Below are 19,455 nucleotides of genomic sequence, written 5' to 3'. Positions count from 1 at the left end.
ATGTTTGGAATTCAGTTAAGTTGGCTTTTTTTCAATAATTGCTATATTAGTCATGTCATGTTTCATCATGATCTCTATGTACATATTCATTAACTATGAATAATTAAGGCAATCCAAGAAGTTGAAGTGATTTGATAGAAATTTAAATGTAGTTTGGTACATAAATATACCTTACATTTATGGAAGTCCTCATTTTAGAGTTAGGAAAATACAGTGTATTTGTATTGATGCTTTTTGGTTTTCTCATATTAGTATTTTAATTAATTTTGTAAATTAGACCATTTAAACATTTTGGAGCACTAGTGTTGTAATGAATTTTAAAGTTTCTGTGCTGAGATAAGACATTTATTTTCTGTTCTCTCTCTTTCACTCTCCTTTTCTACACTATTGAACATTTTATCTTTAGTAATGGTAATTCATATTTGTATTTAGGTTTATTATAAAAAACTATAACAAAAAATTTCACATTTCTGGCACTTTCAAACATGATTTTTCTATCACCTTTCCTGGCAATTTTTAATAAGATCACCTATTAAGAAAATACATTTTTATGTAGGATCCATTATATGCATGGAAGTCTAACATTGGAAACTAACCTCACACAGTCATTTTCACTGCACTTTTAAAGGCAAAAATAATAGGCATTTGGCTTTGATTCTTTTCCATGCTGAGGTGGTTTGATTTAAAAAAACGATGAGTAGTATGCCACATTTTTCAATTTGTTTTAATTTCAGAGAATATCAGAAATATGTGTGCTTTTTGTTTTTAATACATATGATGTCACTTGCCTTTGACATTCGTAGTTACTACAGAAATCAAACAATTTATGGAGTAGTTCTCAATAGCAGACCATTCCTGATCCCTTGTGATACATGAACACTTCTAAGAAGGATAACTGACAGACGTGGTTATTTAAACAGATTCAAGTAGCATGTAAATGTCAAAGGTATTTATAAGGTTTCCCAATTCAGCTCAGTGTCTGTATCTGAGTATTTCTGTCCATCTTGATAACAGTTAATGCGGTACATTCAGTTAAGATTTTCTGAAGAAACACAGATCAAATGTGTTTATTTCAACTGCATGGCTTATGATGTGGGTAATTTTGTGGCCACTGTCTGGACATTGGAGATTCATATGTATAACCCAAAAAATTAATATTCAGAAACATTATTGTTTTTTTCTAAATTATTAGCTTGTGAGAATGGATTCTGTAGGTATTTACAACAGGTACTGTGTGCCTCTAACACAGCCAGATTTTGGCACGGAAATGTTTTGGTGGCACTGATCTGGTATGTTTTGGGGACCTTTATGAAAAAACTCATCTTTACATTTCTTTTAAAATAATTTTCTGTCCCTCTTCTTGCAAAAGCAATTTTAAAAAGGCAAAAACTGAAGACAGTAAGATACCTGTTTTTTCCATACGGATGCAAATTGTTATGGTCCCTTAAAACTGCCAATGATTAGCTCTGGAGGTTCATGAAATAAGTAGTCAACAGAGATTTTAGCTTCTGGGGAGAGTTTCTGAAGTAAATGGTCAGTCTAGCATGAAGGGGTTAACCTGCGTTGCCAGATGCACTGTAGCTTTAACCATGAGCATGGGTTTCTTGGTAGCTTGCCGTGAATTTTAGTATACGGGCTGAGCAAAGGACTGCAGCCTTTTAATCTCATCCACTCTTACATTTTCCCCTGGGTGCTCTTACGTTACCTGACCGTTTTTTATTACTGAGACTATTATTCAGCACTGCGGAGAAGGGTCTGACTGTCTTCTTTGTGCCCTCCTGCCAGATATGTATACGCTTGATAAGATTCCCCTGAGCCCATTTCAGGCTGAACAGTCCCAGCTCTCTCAGCCCCTCCTTTCATCAGATTCTCTTCCTGCTCAATGATCTTCATGGCTGTTTGCTGGACTCACTCCAGTGTGTCCATGTCTTTCATCTTTCATAGTTTAAAGCTCGCCTCAACAGGCTGGCCAGCCTGTTGGCAAACTTTTAAGTTTTTGTTTCAAGTTGTTTCCATTTTAGTAATACATTAGAAAAACATTTCAATTCAGAATCACAATCCTCACAAAGGTTTGCTAAAGAGAATAAAGGTACCATTTAAAACTAGGGGTTTTTTAATACTGTTTATAAAAGAGTTCAATGTAAATTTACTCCTTAAGCAGAATGCCACGTCATTAAATTACAAAAACAAGTAGCCCACAGGCTGGCATGGTGCAAAGGACAATCTTTTCAATTACATTCTGTCCTTGACCTCTGTACTCAGACTACCACCAAGGGGAACAGTTGTGATGGTGACAGTGTACGTAGCTGTCCCTTACAAAGTACACGGAGCTCCTTGGCTCAGCTCATGCCATTTGTTGTTGCTTGTTAATATGAGACTGGTTCCACAGGGCAGTGGCTGCACTTGGATCCACTGCTCTGTGCACACAGCAGTCATTCATTCCCCTGCAAAATCTGACTCTAAGAGTTTAATGGGTACCCATGTTTGTGAATGCCACTCTAAATAAATAACCATAAGAAGACAGCAATAAGTCTTTCAATCTTTATGCAGTCTGGTTGGAAATGGATGATCCATTTCCTATTACCGGTTCTTTGAGCCAGCTTTCTCCTAAGAGATAGACTTACTCTTGTGACTGCAAATAAAATTGTAGTTCTTTTAATATTTAAAGCTTCACTGTTGCAGTCTTAAAAATCTTTTAAATAGTAATTTGACTCTCATTTTTTCCTTTTTATTATAAAGTCATAAATGAAACTAAAATAACTCCTACAATGAAAGCTTTTTTCTGCCATTTCCTTTGAAAATATGACCTTCTCTGTGTATTTTCTGTTGCTATGCCTAATGGAAAATATTGCAGAATTTTACAGGCTATTAATGTAAAAAATATTTCAGTCACAGAAACACTGCCAGAAGTTAGCTCCTTTTTTGGCCTCTTGGCAAAATTCAAAGGTAGAAGTCTTTTTTCTCCCTTCAATTAAATACAGTTCCAAGAAATACATACTTACTTTTACAAAACTTCCTATAATATTCAAAATATGCTGCCAATTTCAAATATTGGAATTGGAAGTCATATACACAATTTATCAAGGTTGGTGTTGAACTTTGGACAAATTTTGTAAATGTATGCTTTACATTAGAGGCTATTTGCATGTTTATGTCTTACCAATATTTTAATAATTCTTTTATATTTAATTGCCTGAGTTTTCCCAGAAACCAGCACTCATTTGATGCAATTTACTTGATCTATGCACATTGCTCTCAGAATCAACTGAAATCCTGGCCCAAATTCTGTTCCTTTCTGTTAGCATGAGAAGCACAAATCTGCAAGGAGCATATCCAGGTTCCAAAGATCTGGATGAGGATCGCTCACTGGCACCATATCTCAACTGAACCCACAGCCCAAGTCAATCCAAATGATGATTAACTGAGGCAAAGTTTACACTGTTTATGAGTTTACATAGTTGTGCTGGCATAGCTAGATCTGTTAGGACTGAGAAAAAATACACTCTTGAATTGCCAGAACAGTGCTAGTCTGCCAGTAACCTTCTATCCCTCCTCCAACAAGCCTGATCTAGATGTAACTGACTTAACAGAGGAGCCTTTTTGCCTAAAAACCTTATGCCATTGAACCAAAGAATTGCTTTCACTGTGTCTGTGAAAGGACTTCATTAATGTAAACTGTGTCTCAGGTAGGCAGAATTGGAAGTATCGCTAAACCAGGAGAGACATAGAGCCAAACTTTTACTACGTAACCTTCAAATTGTACTGACTTGCCCAGGTCCTCTTCTGCAGTTGTTGAAATCTGGCTGGGAAATACTGGTGTGACTTCACTGTAGCTGCGCTCCCACAAATCCACAGTGATTGCCTAGAGTTTGTAGAGATCCCAAACTTGAGAAGCTGAATGCATTAAAAGTCATAATTATTGAATCTCTGCCAGGCACCTCCACCAGGTATGAGTTGCCGAACGTTGTAGAGATCAGTGGAAGCACACGATTGAAAAGATGCTGTGCCATGGCTAGTACAAAATTAAATGTTTCTGATTTATGTTTGTTGATGACCTCAGATTAATTTAAGAGACTGTGACGGCTCTTGCACGTATTTAGAACTGATCTTATAAAAAATTATTAACAGAAGTAAATTTTTGTTTCAGGGAAACCTGGATTGGTCTCCTATCTGTAAAACTGCTGAGGACAACATGCAGTGAGTGTAACGGGACTACTGACCTAGATTTTCAGAGGTGGTCAAATTTCATCAGGTTTTGATTCCTTTGGATGAATGACTGTAGACTCCTTTGAAAACCTCTGCCATAGAATTTTCATGGATAATTATGCCATTGACAAAACTTTATAGGAATAGATTTGTTCCTGAAAGAACCTCTCTGGGAATATAAAGCAGTATACAGATTTTTGAAGAGGACAAACTTAGGAGAAATAATAATGTTTCACAAATTGGCAGAGAATAAAGAAATAATTGTTTTCTTTGGTATTAAAGAAAGTAATAGATTTAAAGGTTATAAATTAAGCTATAGTTCCTCTTCATACTATCAGTCATGTAAGACACTGAACAAAGAAAATCCATGTTGATTTTGATCTTGTATGATGAATTCATATATTAAGACTAGTGAATGTTCTGCAAAATTTTTGTAAAAATGCATATATATATATATATAACTGGCATCACCGTTGCCAGGGGCTGGAGCAAGGTTCTAAAAGCCACCAGAGGGATATAGATTGCTGTTTCTCTTCAGTCTATGTGGGAATTAGCAACCTTGAAAAAAATTGAAATGTTGGCTTATTGGAAGACTACTGTTGAAAGTTTCAGAACAATTTATATGCAACAACCTTTCTGGTTACCTTTGTTAAAGATGTTCTTTACTCCAAATAGAAGCTTAATATTAAACACAATGGAATTTTTAGTGTCTGATATTATCCAGGGAATCAAAGGCTTCAGAGCAGACTTGGAAGAGCCGTGAGCATTTGATGTTTGAGAAAGTGAAGAAAAATGTACTTTCTATGCAAAAAGGGTCCAACACAAATAAGAAAAGAAAGAAAAACACATAAATCAAACAGACTGTGCCACTGTTTACATTACATATGAAAAAGATTGTAAAGGGCAGCAACAGTAAGAAGTTTAATATTTTTATGAATATATGAAAGGAATAGAAGGCTGAAGTAAATTTCTGGGAAAAGCCATGCTGAATAAATTGTTTGAATTCTGTACATCAGCTACCGTTGAAGGATTTTTTTATACTACATCGGTATCTCCATATTTAAATTATATTTTTACTTAATTCTTAAAGTAATAAGCACAGACCTTTCAACTAACAAGTTTCTGCCTTTATTCTTTCACAATTGGGAGGTGAAAAAAGTAGGTGATTTGTAACAATCATTCCTAACCTGCTCTGGTTACATGTCTAGAAAATAATTAACAGGTTTTCTCTAATGCTTCCTAAAGATGTTGAAACTATAGAACAAATATTGACTGAGGGGCAGCAAAACTTGCCTGAACAAGAGAAAACAATAATGGTTTATATAACTGAAAACAGTTTGCCGAGAACAGTTTGCCGAAAACAGAATAAAAATTCTGGAATCTCTGATTTAAAATTGATGTCAAAAAGGCGAGATGTGGTGCATACATGCACCCGGGTATTTGCAGGCCACACATATGTCCTGACAACTTTTGCAGTACCCCACAAAAGTGCTCTTTTGCCTTCCTGAAGATTTGCAGGCCCCCGGTTCCTGTCCCTGGGACAGTTTGGCACCCAAGCCAGCCTTTGGGAAGCAAGAGGGGACCAGTCACGAGGACCTGAGGAGGTTCTGGCATGACCAGGCTTTCAGAAACATTAGCAGAAACTTGCAAGTGTGATATTTGCCACTGGTTATCAGGGGAAGAGAGGAAAGGAATTTGGGGAGGAGGTGGAGGAAACAAGTTTGCATATTGTAAATGGGTTGAGCACATTGGGAAAGAAGGACTTTGGACTGCAGTGTGTAAAATCACAGAGGAGGTGGAGGCAGCTTCCTCTTCCCCACGCAAAGATGGGGTGCTTCTCTTTTCCTTTGTTCTCCCCACACATGTGCCCACCCCTTCCCCCAGATGTGAGCTCTGCCTTTGGGTTAGGAAAACCAAAGAGAAGCATTTGCTCCTAGCGCCTGCTTGGCTACAGGTCAGGGTCAAAGACCACCTGAGCCCATGGGTGTTATGCAAGAGGCTGTTGTGAAGGGGCCCCAAGCCTGCAGCATGCATCAACCCACCTCCCTACTCCCCCTCCAATGCTGGCTTTGTACCTCAGGGGGTTGCGAAAGCCCCAGGACTACATAAAGCATTCCCTGTCTGGGTGCCTCAGCACTGCCACCAACACTTGGGCTCTCAAGAGGCTACAGGGACTGGTGCTGTCTGTAAGGGACGCTGCTGTGGTGGGATGGGGACAACTGGGTGCCTTCACTGCACGTGCATCAGGGAAAGCTGCACGATGCCCTGGGGATCTGTCAGGGCAGTCTTTCTCCCTTACCCACTTGTGTGACAGAGGCTGTTTCTGATGCTGTTCTCTCTCTGTTTGCTGTTGCTGCAGGGACGAGATGGCCCGCACAGAGAGAACTCTGCCCTGGCTGCTGCTGCTGGCGCTGGCCTTGCTGGGCAGCACCACGGCGGAGCGGGACTGTCGAGTAAGCGACTTCAAAGTCAAGGAGAACTTCAACAAGACCAGGGTAAATCTTCTTTCTCTCCTGGATGTGTGATGTCTTGCCTAACTTCTCTTCCCATGCTACAAAATCTGACATTCAGCAGCACCAGTGTGTTCACATTTTCATTTAGTCACAGACTGCAATACTGAGAAACAGCAGAAGTATGTGATGTTGCCCACACCTCCACAGATGCTGGATCCTGATGCATCTGATAAAGGAATACTGCAGAAACTGAGGTTTAGCAGACTGGTCTCAAACTGTATGGACTAAACAGAAAAGGAGTGTAGTGACTTGGTTGTGTCTATGAAAAATAAATACTCTGGTGTTTTCAGACATCATTGCAAGAAAAAGCATTTATATAGATCTGTCAGGATCTGCCAGTTGTTATGCTCTTCCCACCAAATTTTGTATTCTAAATACTGGAGAACGGCAGATTCAAATAAGATGCCAAAAAAATGTCAATTCTTTCACAAACCCTGGCTGCACTAGGACATATTGGTGGGTTTATGCTGTTGGAACAGCTACATTTGTTTCTTACATACAACTTTGAGTCACGGTGTCAAAGATCTTCATGTCGTCCCCTCTGTCACCTCGCCTAGTTTTTAATGTCTGTTTGTATTGTTTTCCATACTTCTAGATCTAACTGCAGCCTTTCTTATGTCCTTGCAGTACAGCGGCACCTGGTATGCCATGGCAAAAAAAGATCCTGAGGGGCTGTTTCTGCAGGACAACGTGGTAGCCCAGTTCACCGTAGATGAGAATGGACAAATGACTGCCACCGCCAAGGGCAGAGTCAGACTCTTCAAGTAAGTTGTTTGCAGTCTTCCTCTTGTTCCATTTCACTAAGCTTCTGCTTCACTTACTGGTGCTCTAATCCTGCCTGCTGTCCCTGTCCTAGTCATACAGTCACACTGAATCTATGCTGTTAGGTTTGAATGTGATTGTTTCTTTCTCTCTGGCTACAGTAACTGGGATGTCTGTGCTGACATGATTGGCTCTTTCACCAACACACAGGATCCTGCCAAGTTCAAGATGAAGTACTGGGGTGTTGCCTCTTTTCTGCAGAAAGGAAGTGAGTACTTAGCTATAGATGATGCAGAACTACTTGGGAACCTAGTTATGCTGTATGTCCATGCTGGGGAAGGGAAAAGTAGTGTTGGATTTCTTAAACACACTCAAAACATGTAATAACTATCATACAGGAAAGCCTTAATGTGAACAAGGTAATCACTATTTTTTATATGGAACAGCTGGTTGGCTTTCTTTAAACAACTGAAGACCAGGTCTTTGTATATCTTTGTATTTCTTTTGTTTGTTACCCAACACTATAATCAAACGCCACAGTTTGGAAAGAAATGAAAGGCAGATGAAGTATTTTAAGTCTTGTTTTAGTTCAGAACTCTGAAAAGTCTAACATCAGAATTGGTCAAGCAGGAAAGAGAATTTTGCAGTTGTTTTTTTGGTTGGTCTGATGTCTGCATATGTAGAGATTTATCTGTTTTAAGAAACAAATATGATCCAGTATATATATATATTCATATTTTCCTGTCATCTGTCACACCCTATGCAAAATTAGTTTATTGAGGAATTAGTTTATTATAGAGATTCAGATACTTGTAGCTCAAGACATTTCCATGGATTGTTTCCAAGAGAAGCAGGTGCAATTTGGAAGTGATTGGAGCTCCATTCTCTCCAAAAACACAGTTACAAAGAATGCTTTGGATGTCAATTGCTCTTGAATTGTTGCCAGATCTTCTCACAGCATGCTGCCGAACCATGTTTTCATGGATACTTCAGATTGCTGGCTGACCCCAGACTCTACCTTTCTAAAAACTGTGGTCCCCAACCACAGGAGAGATGGGAAGAGAACATACAGTGTTGCCTTCACCAGCCCAGACATAATGCAAGGGAGAATCTTTTGCTCCAGGAGAGGAAGGTGCAGAGATGACACTTTTTACTGCAAACACCTAGGGTTCACTTCTGTTAGCACAGGGTGTCTGTGTGACCAGGTATTTATCAGATTACCTAGCTAAATAGTTAAGAATTCTTGGAAATTGCCACAGTGTTTTGAGAAGAAGGTTTATCATAGCAAATACACTTCCAACATACATAGCAACTGCATGATAATCTTTTTTCCTTAAAAATACAATTTAAATAACATCCCTGGTAGGAAAATAGTTATGGTTTTGAGTAATCTGGAGCATGACTAGCATGGCGAAGAGCACATTTAGTTTTCTATTTATTTTTTTAACTATTTTCTGTCTGACTTCCCCTTTTTTGGTTAAAATAAGAAAACTTTCTTTGTACTTCATGGTAGCTTCTGTAATACATGGTTCTTTTTTGTGTTTGTTGCCATATTTTATGATGATGTTCAGGCATGGATTTACAGGGCATTTATTAGCACTTCACGCTGCTCTTGTTGTGTACCCATGTTAGAGGTGAAGCAGTGGTGCCAATCATTTCCTCCTCTCTCCATCACTGTCCCTGATACAGGTGCTTATTTTCTTTAAAAAAACGCACACAAAACACCTTCCCACAAAGCATTGAATTAAATATTGGACACAGGAATAAACTAAGAGCTAATCTGTTATCATTTATACCAATCTTCACCGTATTACTTTCTTTACAGAGTTATGGCAGCAATCTCTTTAGATTTACTGGATTTGATTTGTGTTTCTAACACCTTTGCTTCTTTGCCATGGTTTCTTCCAGATGATGATCACTGGGTAGTGGACACAGATTATGATACATATGCTCTTCATTATTCCTGCCGCCAACTAAATGAAGATGGCACTTGTGCTGATAGCTATTCCTTTGTGTTCTCCCGGGACCCTAAGGGATTGCCTCCAGAGGCACAGAAAATTGTCAGACAAAGGCAGATAGACCTCTGTTTGGACAGAAAATACAGAGTTATCGTTCATAATGGTAAGAACATTTTTTTCTGAAGAATTTTATTTCAGGATTTAGTGACTAAAGCACTGGGAGTCTCTTGCTCATTAAATAGCAAGTGCGTGAAGTCTTTTACTTAGTGGCTGTGATACTGTCTTTTGAAAACCAGAGCTTGTAAGTAAGTTATTTCCAACTTTTACTTCCCTTATCTGAAGGAGAGTTAAGGTGTACAGCTTTTTTAAATGGCATATCACAACAGCTGAAGCAATAATTAGAGGAAGTTGTAAAACAATTAAATCAATGTAGTATGAGTAAATATAGTAAGGATAAACTTCATAGTTGCTGTAAAGAGAAATTGTGTCTCTTTAATCAGAACTCTTTGCCTTTCTCAACGAAATAGTTGTTGAAGGCAATAGAATGTATTTTCAAAAACTTCTTTGAAAAATTCTTCATAAAAGGCTTTTAAGAAAAACAGAAGTCTTGGAAAGGATATCTTATAGCAGGTCTGTTCTCACAGGTCCGCATGGCAACCATTTCACAAAGGGTTGTGGAAGAGGGACATATCCCTCATATTGGAAGTATGACCCTGTCTTGCGTCATATAGTCAGGCTGAGCTTGCAACACAGGGAAGGATACAAATTAGCTCACTTGTTCTCAAGTTTATTCAAAAAGGCCAAATGGTAATTTATGCTACTTTAATCAATGATGTAGAAGAAAATGTAATATACTTACTGATAAAGATTACACCCAGAGTGGGGAATAGGAAAGAATGAAGAAGACAGGCCAGAATACTTAGAACAAGTAAAATAGTAGTGTACCCATCCCTACCCTGCCCTTGCATTCTGGAAGACACTCCATCTACAGAACCCTTGGCTGGTGAATCAGCTGAATGTGAACTCCCAATGTAATGCTGTGGCTGAAAGAGTTAATGTGACTCTTAGACACATAAACCGAGGATGCAAAAGATGAATTTACAGACTCATATGAGACTGTTGTGCTTGGCACAGGTCTGTTTGCTATGTCATGTTGGACGATAATCATAACTGGAAAGGGTACTGAGGATGAATCTGAAGTTTCAAAGAACAGAGAAAATGATTGAAAGTTTGTAAAATGTGTCCTCTAATGAGTACTTCAAAAACCTTGATCTTTTCTCATCAGAAAGAGGCTAAAGGCTGGCCTGAGCAAAGTCTGTGCTTGCCCACACAAGCAATGAGAACTGGATAATAAAGGACTTGCAAACATAGGAATAATAAATTAAAATGGATGGAACTTTAAACTGGACACATTCATAGCAGAAATAAATAGCCATTTGTTTAACTCCAAAGGTCATTAACCTTTGGAACAGTTTACCAAGAGCTGTTGTATGCTTTTCATCACTGAAATCTGTAAATGAAGATTAAAGGCTTTTCTAAATGATATGTTAGAATAAACTGGGATTGACTGAAGGAACTTTTGTGTATTATAAAGAAAGTCAGAACAGATGAGCACAGTCAGCTCTTGTGGTTCTATTACCTGTTCATCTGATCTATAAACAGAGAGTTATATATTGCCATGTTGTAAAGTAGGTATGCTGATAACCAGCTGCCTGAAAGATCTGCTAAGTGAGTGGTGTTTAGAATACTGATTAGTGACCTGGAAAAACTGCCTGACAACAACAACAACAACAACAACAAAAAATGTCCTGAATGAGAATTTGGAGACAACATAAAAGACAGCTGAGATTGAAGGCAGTCAAGACTAAGAGACATCATAAATGCACACGAAATTGGCTTTTGTGGATGATGATTGCATAAATGATAGGATAGAAAAGAAACAATGTCATTATATAAATTGATGGTACTTTCTTGTTTTGAATGCTGCATTCACTGCTCTTCAAATGAAGTACAGAAAGAATAAAAATTTCTGAAGATGAGAAAACAAAATAATGAGATGATTAGGGATCATTTTGGATTAAGCCTAAGATGAAGTGTAGATATACAGCTGTTGTGCTGTGACTTTGAGAGCTGTGTGTTATGGTGGTTCCTTGCATTTCTGTCAAACTCGAAGTTATTATCCCACTGTAAAATCAGGATATTGGGCTAGTCCACGTAGCGGTCTGATTAAACATGGTGGAATCTGCGTTTCTATTATTTCTACACTATATGAGGCTTCCAAGGCAATAAATGTATTGTCAATCTTTGCAAGAAAGTATAAACCAAAAAGAAAAATTGAATATATTGATTTATTCATAGTTTGTGATACTAATTTTTCAAATACCTCAGAACTTCTGTATAATACAGTGCTTGTGTTTTTTCACAGAATATAGAACCAATAGTGCAATTTAAACATAAAAATTCAGAATGTCTTTTGAAAGTTCAGCCTTAAATATTCTTTGACTTCCTAACCTTAATTTTAAAGTTGATCATACTACCTTGTTTGTTATAGAAATATCAAATCTACCAAGTCACACCGAGTGCTATATTCTTTGTCTTCTATCCTCATTTATATTCAGATGTTAGGTGCTAAGTGCAGTGTCTGATAAGACTATGCGAGTTCCATAATGTTTGTAAATGAAAAAGAAACTTAAAGCCAGGAATTTGCATTTTCCCCTTACTGTGCTAAGGACCTGTAATTACCATAGTGTTAGTTGATTCTGAATTCTCCAGTATCATTAAGCCAATGTTCCTGCAAAGCAAGTACATTTGGAAATGCGAGAATGATTGTGAGCTAAATTGAAAAAGATATTTATTGAAAGCTTTATATCAGAAATATTTCCAAAATTCCTTATGTGTGGACTGAAAGCCTTGCTACTTTAGTTTTAATTCTGCTATTAAGAGCTACAGAATTGGTAGCAAAAAAAGCCAACTTCAATTGTCTGTACTGACCTGCATTCAGTTGTTATTGTGCTAAAATTCTGATTGACGTTTATAGATCCTACAAGAATAGGCTTGTATCTGTCTCTCTGCATTCTCTGCCTATGTCTTGAAGCTATTTCTTTTCCCCAAGGTTTTTCATTAACTTTTTAAATTAATACTGTACACAAATCAAGTTCCCTCCCAGAAAAACTAATAGATGTACAAAGCTTACCATGATGGAAAAAAATGTCTAAAGTATCTGTTCTTTGTATACTGGATCTTTAAGGCAAAAGAGAAGCCTAGGAAATTACAAGTTTTTTGGTTGTAACTTACAGTGCATTTCCGATGGCAACTGCTTTTCAAATATTACTCTGAGTAATAGCTCAAGGTGCTTTAAGTTATGCAATGAGAGTGTATATCACAGTGGGAGTCCTTGTAAATACAATATGATGTCATGTTAGTAGAGCTGAAAAGCTGAATCTGCTGTTTGCATTTACCAGAAGCAAAAACTGTGAATCAGAGAGCGGTATATTCTTTCAGGTAATTTACTATTTCTATTAGACATTTTGGAGGTGAGGAGATTCTTATTTTCTTGAAAGACATTCTTAAATGAATAATTTTTAAAAGGTAAATAATTTGAAGGTTGTTAAAGTAAATAAATAACTCTTTTATCACTGATCTATCCAGTACTTTGTTTGCCAAAGTATTAAAATGCTCAGGACAGGTGTAACAGATTGGATGAATTCCTGTTTTGTTCTGAGTTGAAAATTCTTTGGAATTATAAACTGTGGAGCGATGTATTGGCATTATCATTACAAGTAACATTACTGGACTTAAGAGCATCTTAAAGAAATCAGACATGAATGCATTTTAAATATGGTGAAAGTTTTTATATTTAATTTTGTCTAGTGTGGTTGAAAAACAAAATTTTGGTTTTTTTGTGTGTTTCAGGATTTTGCTCTTAAGGATATCCAAAACTGTGGAAAGAAGCCATGTAACAGCACCATGGATGTAAAGTTAACACGTTGATTGGGCGTTCTCTTGAAAACCTTTCAAAAATGGCTTCATTTAGATTTTGAGTATATTTATCTGAGCTGTCTAGCTCACCTTGTTAATAAACCAATGAAAGATTTTAATAAACTTGGATTACAAGGGATGCAAATTGTTTGTATGCACATCTGTACATATGTAGACATTGAGTTTATTAGTAAACTGTTACCTTAATGCACTATTTTGAATTGGTGACAGATGGCAGTAATTAAGAATTTAATCTTTCTTTTTTTTAGTGGTTTCAATTTCTGACTAAAAGAGTTTTAATTAAAAAAAACTAAAATATATGCATTTGCTTTCTAAAACTTTTAATTTATTTTCAAAAACAATGTCATCTTTTTTCTAGGGAATACTAGAAATTGTTCCCAATATCATTTTAAGATGCAGAAAGGAATTTCAGGGACCCGATATGTCACTGATTAATTTTATTCTGTGACTACTGAAGACATAAAAAATATGTATCTTTTTAAAAGAACTATTTTACACATGACAAGTAAACATTTACTTATTTATTCTTTATTTATAAATTAACAGGCATTATGTCTGTATTTTTAATTTGAGATGGAACCAACTTGCTCATTCACTTGATGATAATACATGTTTATCATCTTGTTTCCCACACGATATTGGTTAGTCTGCCCAAATCTATGTTCAGGCAGTCAGTTATCTAAGTGCCTTTTTTAAATGGGATTGAAAAAAAGAGCAGACACTTTCTGAGGATGTACATTTTCACTAGAAAATTGATCTCTCTTACCCAGTAGAAAATAGAGTAAAAATGGATCAGGTGCCCTCTTGATATAGATTCTCTGTAACTTCATTAAAGTTAATGACATTTATGCCAACTGAAAATGTACTCTCACAGAAATTAATTCGTCTGGTAAGTACTTATTTCAACTATTTTACATTCACCAAGTTCACAGCCATATTCCTATTTATTTGAGTGTAAGTGGAGAATTCAATCCATTGGATTAAATTGTCCAAATCTTACTGAGGCAAAGCAGTGAAGTCAAGAGTATTTTACCTGCAGGAATTAAAAATACAGATTTAGCTTTTTTCCCCCTTCTCTGGCATTTAATACTATAACACAGTGACCTATTCAACCTAGGATAGTGTAGATATTAACATCCAAAGTGTGGCACAGCTCAAACTTTAAATAATTATCTGGTAATGAAAGACAAATTTGGTTGTTCATGGTTACTTCTTCTTACAGTGGTTTCTGTACCAGCCCCATGCCTTACAGGGTTCCCTGTACAACAGAGAAGAATTTCCTGACATTTACGTCTGAAATGGGCAACATTATACAAAATTGGATTGACAGCTGAGTTGGCAAAAGTGAATAACACTATCCAGAAGAAAACTGATGGCAAAATATTTAAATCTTGTTTGTCTTTCTGGACTAAAATTAAAAAAATAATTATTATAATTGGGCTCCACATGATAAAGAAAGAGATCATCAACAAAAAGAGGGCTCGAAATAGTTTGTAGTCTTGCTGGGAAACACGAATCTGATGACTTTCTGAGTAGGCTAAACCAGCATTTAAACTCCTTCTTGATGCTTTTGTAATCTGCAGTGAAAGAGATGAAAGAAGAATTATTAACACATTTTTACAAGTGCAAAAGTAAATCTTGGCACATGATGTTTCTGTTTTGAAAAGTGACTACAAAAAAGGCATTGCAGAATTCCATTCTTCCTTCTTGTCAATGTTTCCATTTCAAACATTCTCACTTTATTAACATTTTTTTTCCTCTCAGCTGTGAACTCATCTCAGTATTAGTCAAACTGGTTGTTCTCCTCATGGCTCTCTACCAGCCATAAATACTTTTCAGCATAAAACAGAATCTTAATTACTCATGAAATCCCATTAACTTCAAATTATGACCTCATTTGTTCTACCTAAATAAACCCATTGATTTTTTTCACAAATGCAAACTGGAACATAGTTAACAATCCTGGTGATGCGCAAGAAGGAATGCAATCTAATTCTTTTGTGGCCATGCTGATATTATAATGTAGGTATTAGAAGCAGCAGGAACTTATTACAGTAACTAATTCATTATACATGTTAAGTTTGAATGGAATTTTACGTTGTTTTGTGTAAACTTCTAGATTTTCAGTCAGTAATCAGAATTGCCTTCTACGAACTAACCTGAAATCTTAGGGATCCTTTTGTCACTATGAAAATCTATGTCTTGTAAAAGTACTGTCTGATATAATACACCAGACTATGGGTAGCTTGGGACTCTAGCATTCATGGGTGTGAATCATCTGTCATTCAGGGAGAATATTGAATCCCAATGGCTTGCAGAAAACTCTAAATCTCATGCTCTGTATCCCTGTCTTCACTGAAGTTCGCATAGCACAGTAAGGCTTTGCTTCATTCACATATCTGAGGCAAATTAAATAAAACCTAAATATTTAGCAAACAAACATTTAGGCTAAATAATTGAGATGCGATTTCACACCACCACCACCACCCCCCCAATGGGTAAAGAAGGGGTACTATCAAAAGCCTGGATCGATTTGGTGGCTAAGTAGGAAAGTCAAAAGTCGTAAGACTCTTCCTGCTACTTTTATGTGCGACATTTCCCTTTAGCAATAACAAAAGGAAGGATAACTCTAATACTAGTAATACTTACTAGTTTCCTGGTTCAGGTAAGGTTGAAAATGGTTATATATATTGAGTAATTTGTCATTCTTTCTGCAGTTTTCTGAATTTGTCACAGAGATAGATGGCCTAGAATCAATATTCATTAAGAACCTAGACATCTACCAAATATTTCAACAGAATGCAGGTGTATAGATCAAAACCCATGATCCAAAAATGGACTTCTCAGCAGCTGCTGAGCCTGAGAAGGGGACAGACTCACTAGCTGCTTCCCCGATTTAAAAGGGGCAGAGAATTGATGTTTTGAACATGTAAAACTATTCCAGCCTGATGATCTTCTGCTACAGCAGAAGATCCCACTTGGGATCCAGAAACTAGGCTAACTCCTCCATATAATCCAATCCAAGAGTTGTTCTCAGAAAGCACCTAACCTGCCTCAGCGAGAATGAAGGTTTCATAAAATACAAAGGACTAATAATATCCACTTCTAATATAAAAGTGGGGAAAAGTGGGAAAACCAAGTTCTGTACCCTCTTCAGCCTCCACTGTTCAAAATGGCTACAGAATGTCCTCATCAGGTTCTTTTGTATCTGTCCCATACAGGTACCCTCCATCTTTCCTGCTGGAGCTGCACAGCCTAGAATTAAGAATGCAAGAATCACCAGGACTGCAGGAAATAAGATGCAACTGCATCTTAAGGAAGTGCTCAACTGAAATGGGGTGGCAGTTTTGGATCCCTTTTTGGTCTGCCTAGTATAAGGAATCCAGATACCTAATGTGGGCATCTGGACCACACTCCGAAAACCAGGAACTTAGAAGTCACGTATATACAAGTACATAACTTACAGAACATGAATGTCTTTACTAGTTCTAGCCTCTTATCTCAGTCTTGCCTGAAAGGGGGAACAGTGCAAAAACAAATAACTTCATTACAAATCATGGCTTCTAATCTGTCATCTTTGCCAGAGTTCTGGGAAGTGTTATGAAAAAATAATACTGTTTCAGATTAAACTGTGAAGTATACATTTGTAGAGTATATTTGTTAACAAATTTGAGGTCTTATATCTGTAGTGAATCTTCATCATCATAGGTGCTGTGTTATTTGAATGCTTTGAACTGCTTCCAGCAGCAGTGAGCATTGTACTCTGCGTGCACTGGCACCATGGAGCCTTCTCACCATGTGAGAGTGAATCTGCTCTCGGGAATGACTCAGGGATTAAGACATTCTCCAGCTGAGTTCTGGTTGCTTCCTGGAGAATTGTGAGAGAGAGAAGATTCAGTTATAACAGATGGGATCTTGCTATGGGCCTCGTTCCTTTTTCAGTTCAGGAAAAATGGTAACGCATCTTAGCATCTGTGTTATCAAAGTGGAAAAGAAATGTGAGCATGGCAGCATGGGGCTGTCTTGTAATCCAGTATTCCAAACACTTTTTTGGCCTCCTAGCTCCCTCTGTGCCATTGTGTTTTCTAAATTTACTTCTTGTAATCTGGAGTCTGCAAGGACAAGAGGAACACCGTCCCTGTCCCGCTCTCTGACCAAGGACTGTGCCATTCCTTGGCCTGCAGTTTTTTGCAGTTCTTTCAAAGGGCTCAGACTCCCCACTGAGTTATGGTTATGTTCTTTGGCTACAGCAAATATGAGGTTGCAAATAACAAGTGCTTTACTTCACTGGGAGAGGTTTACCTAATGCATTTACCTCAAGGTTACAATAAGCTTATAGAGCGTACAGAAACTAAGAGCTGATGATTTTGAGTTTAAGCCTGATCAATAGGCAAGTACAAGTAGAGCCCCAATTCAAGGTCCGAGCTTCAGGGAAACATCTACGTGCAGCTCTGGTGCATGCACCCACAGCCCCTTGGAGCTCAGCATTTCATCAGTTGATTTCCTGTTCAATAATCTGTGTATTTTGAGATTCTTTCCCAAAACTTATAATTTTCCTTTTATATAGTATGAGAAGTTTAATTACCTAATACCGGAGTCAAGAATCTTTTGGAGACAGTTCCGGAAAACTAGACGTTGGCAGCGCCTAGTTTGAAGATTTCTAGCTCTTTCTCATTCTGTGTTTGGAAGAGGAAGGGCTAGGAAATTAGATGTTTTAAAAGGAATTTAGGTAACTCGTATCATGCTTGGTAGAATATAGATTAAAACTCTGTAGCACCTGGTATCTTGGCCTACATTTCAGCAGTTAAACAACATCCATGCAGAAAGAAAGTGGAAGCAGAGTGTTTAATTTACAGTTTTTGTTCGCGAAGTCTGAAATTGTGGAAGAATAAGTGTAATCTAACAAGATCTGTGTACTAAACATACATGCAGAAAATCAGTAGATCTAGAAAGGGATGGATTTTTTATAGCCCTGCCTCTCTTCGCTTTCTTACAAATCCCTTGTGATTCTGGAATTTAGGCTCAAAGAAAGCACAATCTAGGTTTTAGTTATTTCAAATGCTTGACTTTTAGCATTTAGATCGACAGTCTTTAAATACAAACAGCAGACAAATGGAGAAGTGTATTAAATACAATACATAAATGAAGATAAACTTTGTGCTTTGTGTGGGGCTTCTGGCAATGTCCTGTTCAAGCATGTTTTCAGATGAAATGTACAGGCTGTTATGTACAGGTTGAAGTGCCTCATTTTACTGTGTATACCACCAATAGTTACCGTTTACTGAGCAATTGATGTTTATTCCCTTTAGGTGTATTTGTATTCAGTGACAAATGTTGTTGCCTAGTGAGTTACTGTATACTTCCCTTTGTTCTACAACAAAATTTAAAGGAAAAACATACCTGTAAGATTTTGGAATAACTGATGACAATGACTAATCCTGGTATTAGAAAGAAAACAATGGCAAAGGTCACATCCCAAACTATTTCTCCTGCAAAGCTGGGCCAAACCAAGGTGCAAATCTGAACCTCCTGTTTACAAAGAATAAAGAAGAAAATTAACATTGTACCGTTATTTTTTCCTTCAAAGTTGTCCTTATCTCCTTCTATGCCTACAGAGAAAATGGCTGCAAACTAAACCGAGCTTGTGAAAACTTTCTATTCAAAGACAGCATCAATTAATGTATTCCTTCATGGTTTCAAAAGCCCATACAACTACAAATAGATGTGTTGTACACAATCTAAATACTGCCATAAATTTCATATCATGTGCTAACGGCAACTTGAAAATTGAAACTTACAGACCTTCAACTTAATCATGTATCTGAGTGTCATGTTGGGTGCACTTTTGTACACATTTCAAAATACTAGGCAGCAAAATCTGTGCATGGCCATTTCGTCCCGAGGCTGCCGCATGTGCTGGGCAGCCACGCAGCTCTCCCAGGATGCCGACACCTCGGTAAGGGGGAAGATTACTGCAAAGGGGATTTCCGAGCTGCACACGGGAACGCAAAAAAAAA

General features: G+C 37.3%; 2 protein-coding genes across 3 annotated transcripts in view; one reads left to right on the top strand and one right to left on the bottom strand.

The window, feature by feature from the left end:
- The first annotated feature begins 6,345 nt into the window (after positions 1-6,345).
- On the top strand, positions 6,346-13,556 carry RBP4 (retinol binding protein 4, plasma). Of its 2 annotated transcripts, none has more exons than XM_009888691.1 (6): positions 6,346-6,383; positions 6,573-6,701; positions 7,347-7,483; positions 7,643-7,749; positions 9,390-9,602; positions 13,352-13,556. In XM_009888691.1, exons 2-6 carry the CDS (start codon positions 6,573-6,575, stop codon positions 13,363-13,365), a joined length of 600 nt encoding a protein of 199 aa, XP_009886993.1. In that variant the 5' UTR covers positions 6,346-6,383; the 3' UTR covers positions 13,366-13,556. The 2 variants fall into 2 exon arrangements, with proteins under 2 accessions (XP_009886993.1, XP_009886992.1); XM_009888690.1 differs by having other exon boundaries at positions 6,347-6,392; positions 6,566-6,701.
- Positions 13,557-14,607: 1,051 nt separating this feature from the next.
- The window catches only part of FFAR4 (free fatty acid receptor 4), a 5,536-nt gene continuing 688 nt past the window's right edge, over positions 14,608-19,455 (bottom strand). Inside the window, exons 2-3 of the mRNA XM_009888793.1 lie at positions 18,839-18,967; positions 14,608-15,015 (exon numbers count right to left, since the gene is read on the bottom strand). Coding sequence (XP_009887095.1) covers positions 14,608-15,015; positions 18,839-18,967 — 537 coding nt within the window. The remainder of the gene's footprint in view (positions 15,016-18,838; positions 18,968-19,455) is intronic.

Source organism: Charadrius vociferus, unplaced genomic scaffold (assembly GCF_000708025.1).
Source record: "Charadrius vociferus isolate BGI_N301 unplaced genomic scaffold, ASM70802v2 scaffold436, whole genome shotgun sequence".
NCBI lineage: Eukaryota > Metazoa > Chordata > Aves > Charadriiformes > Charadriidae > Charadrius > Charadrius vociferus.
This window is presented reverse-complemented; position numbering and strand designations above follow the sequence as displayed.

What these genes read in the sequence shown, in the direction of transcription:
- RBP4 (XM_009888691.1), top strand. Translation starts at nt 6,573, where the DNA reads ATGGCCCGCACAGAGAGAACTCTGCCCTGGCTGCTGCTGCTGGCGCTG. An exon ending in AGAACTTCAACAAGACCAGG is followed by an intron (nt 6,702 to 7,346) that starts GTAAATCTTCTT and finishes ATGTCCTTGCAG; the next exon opens with TACAGCGGCACCTGGTATGC. An exon ending in GGCAGAGTCAGACTCTTCAA is followed by an intron (nt 7,484 to 7,642) that starts GTAAGTTGTTTG and finishes CTCTGGCTACAG; the next exon opens with TAACTGGGATGTCTGTGCTG.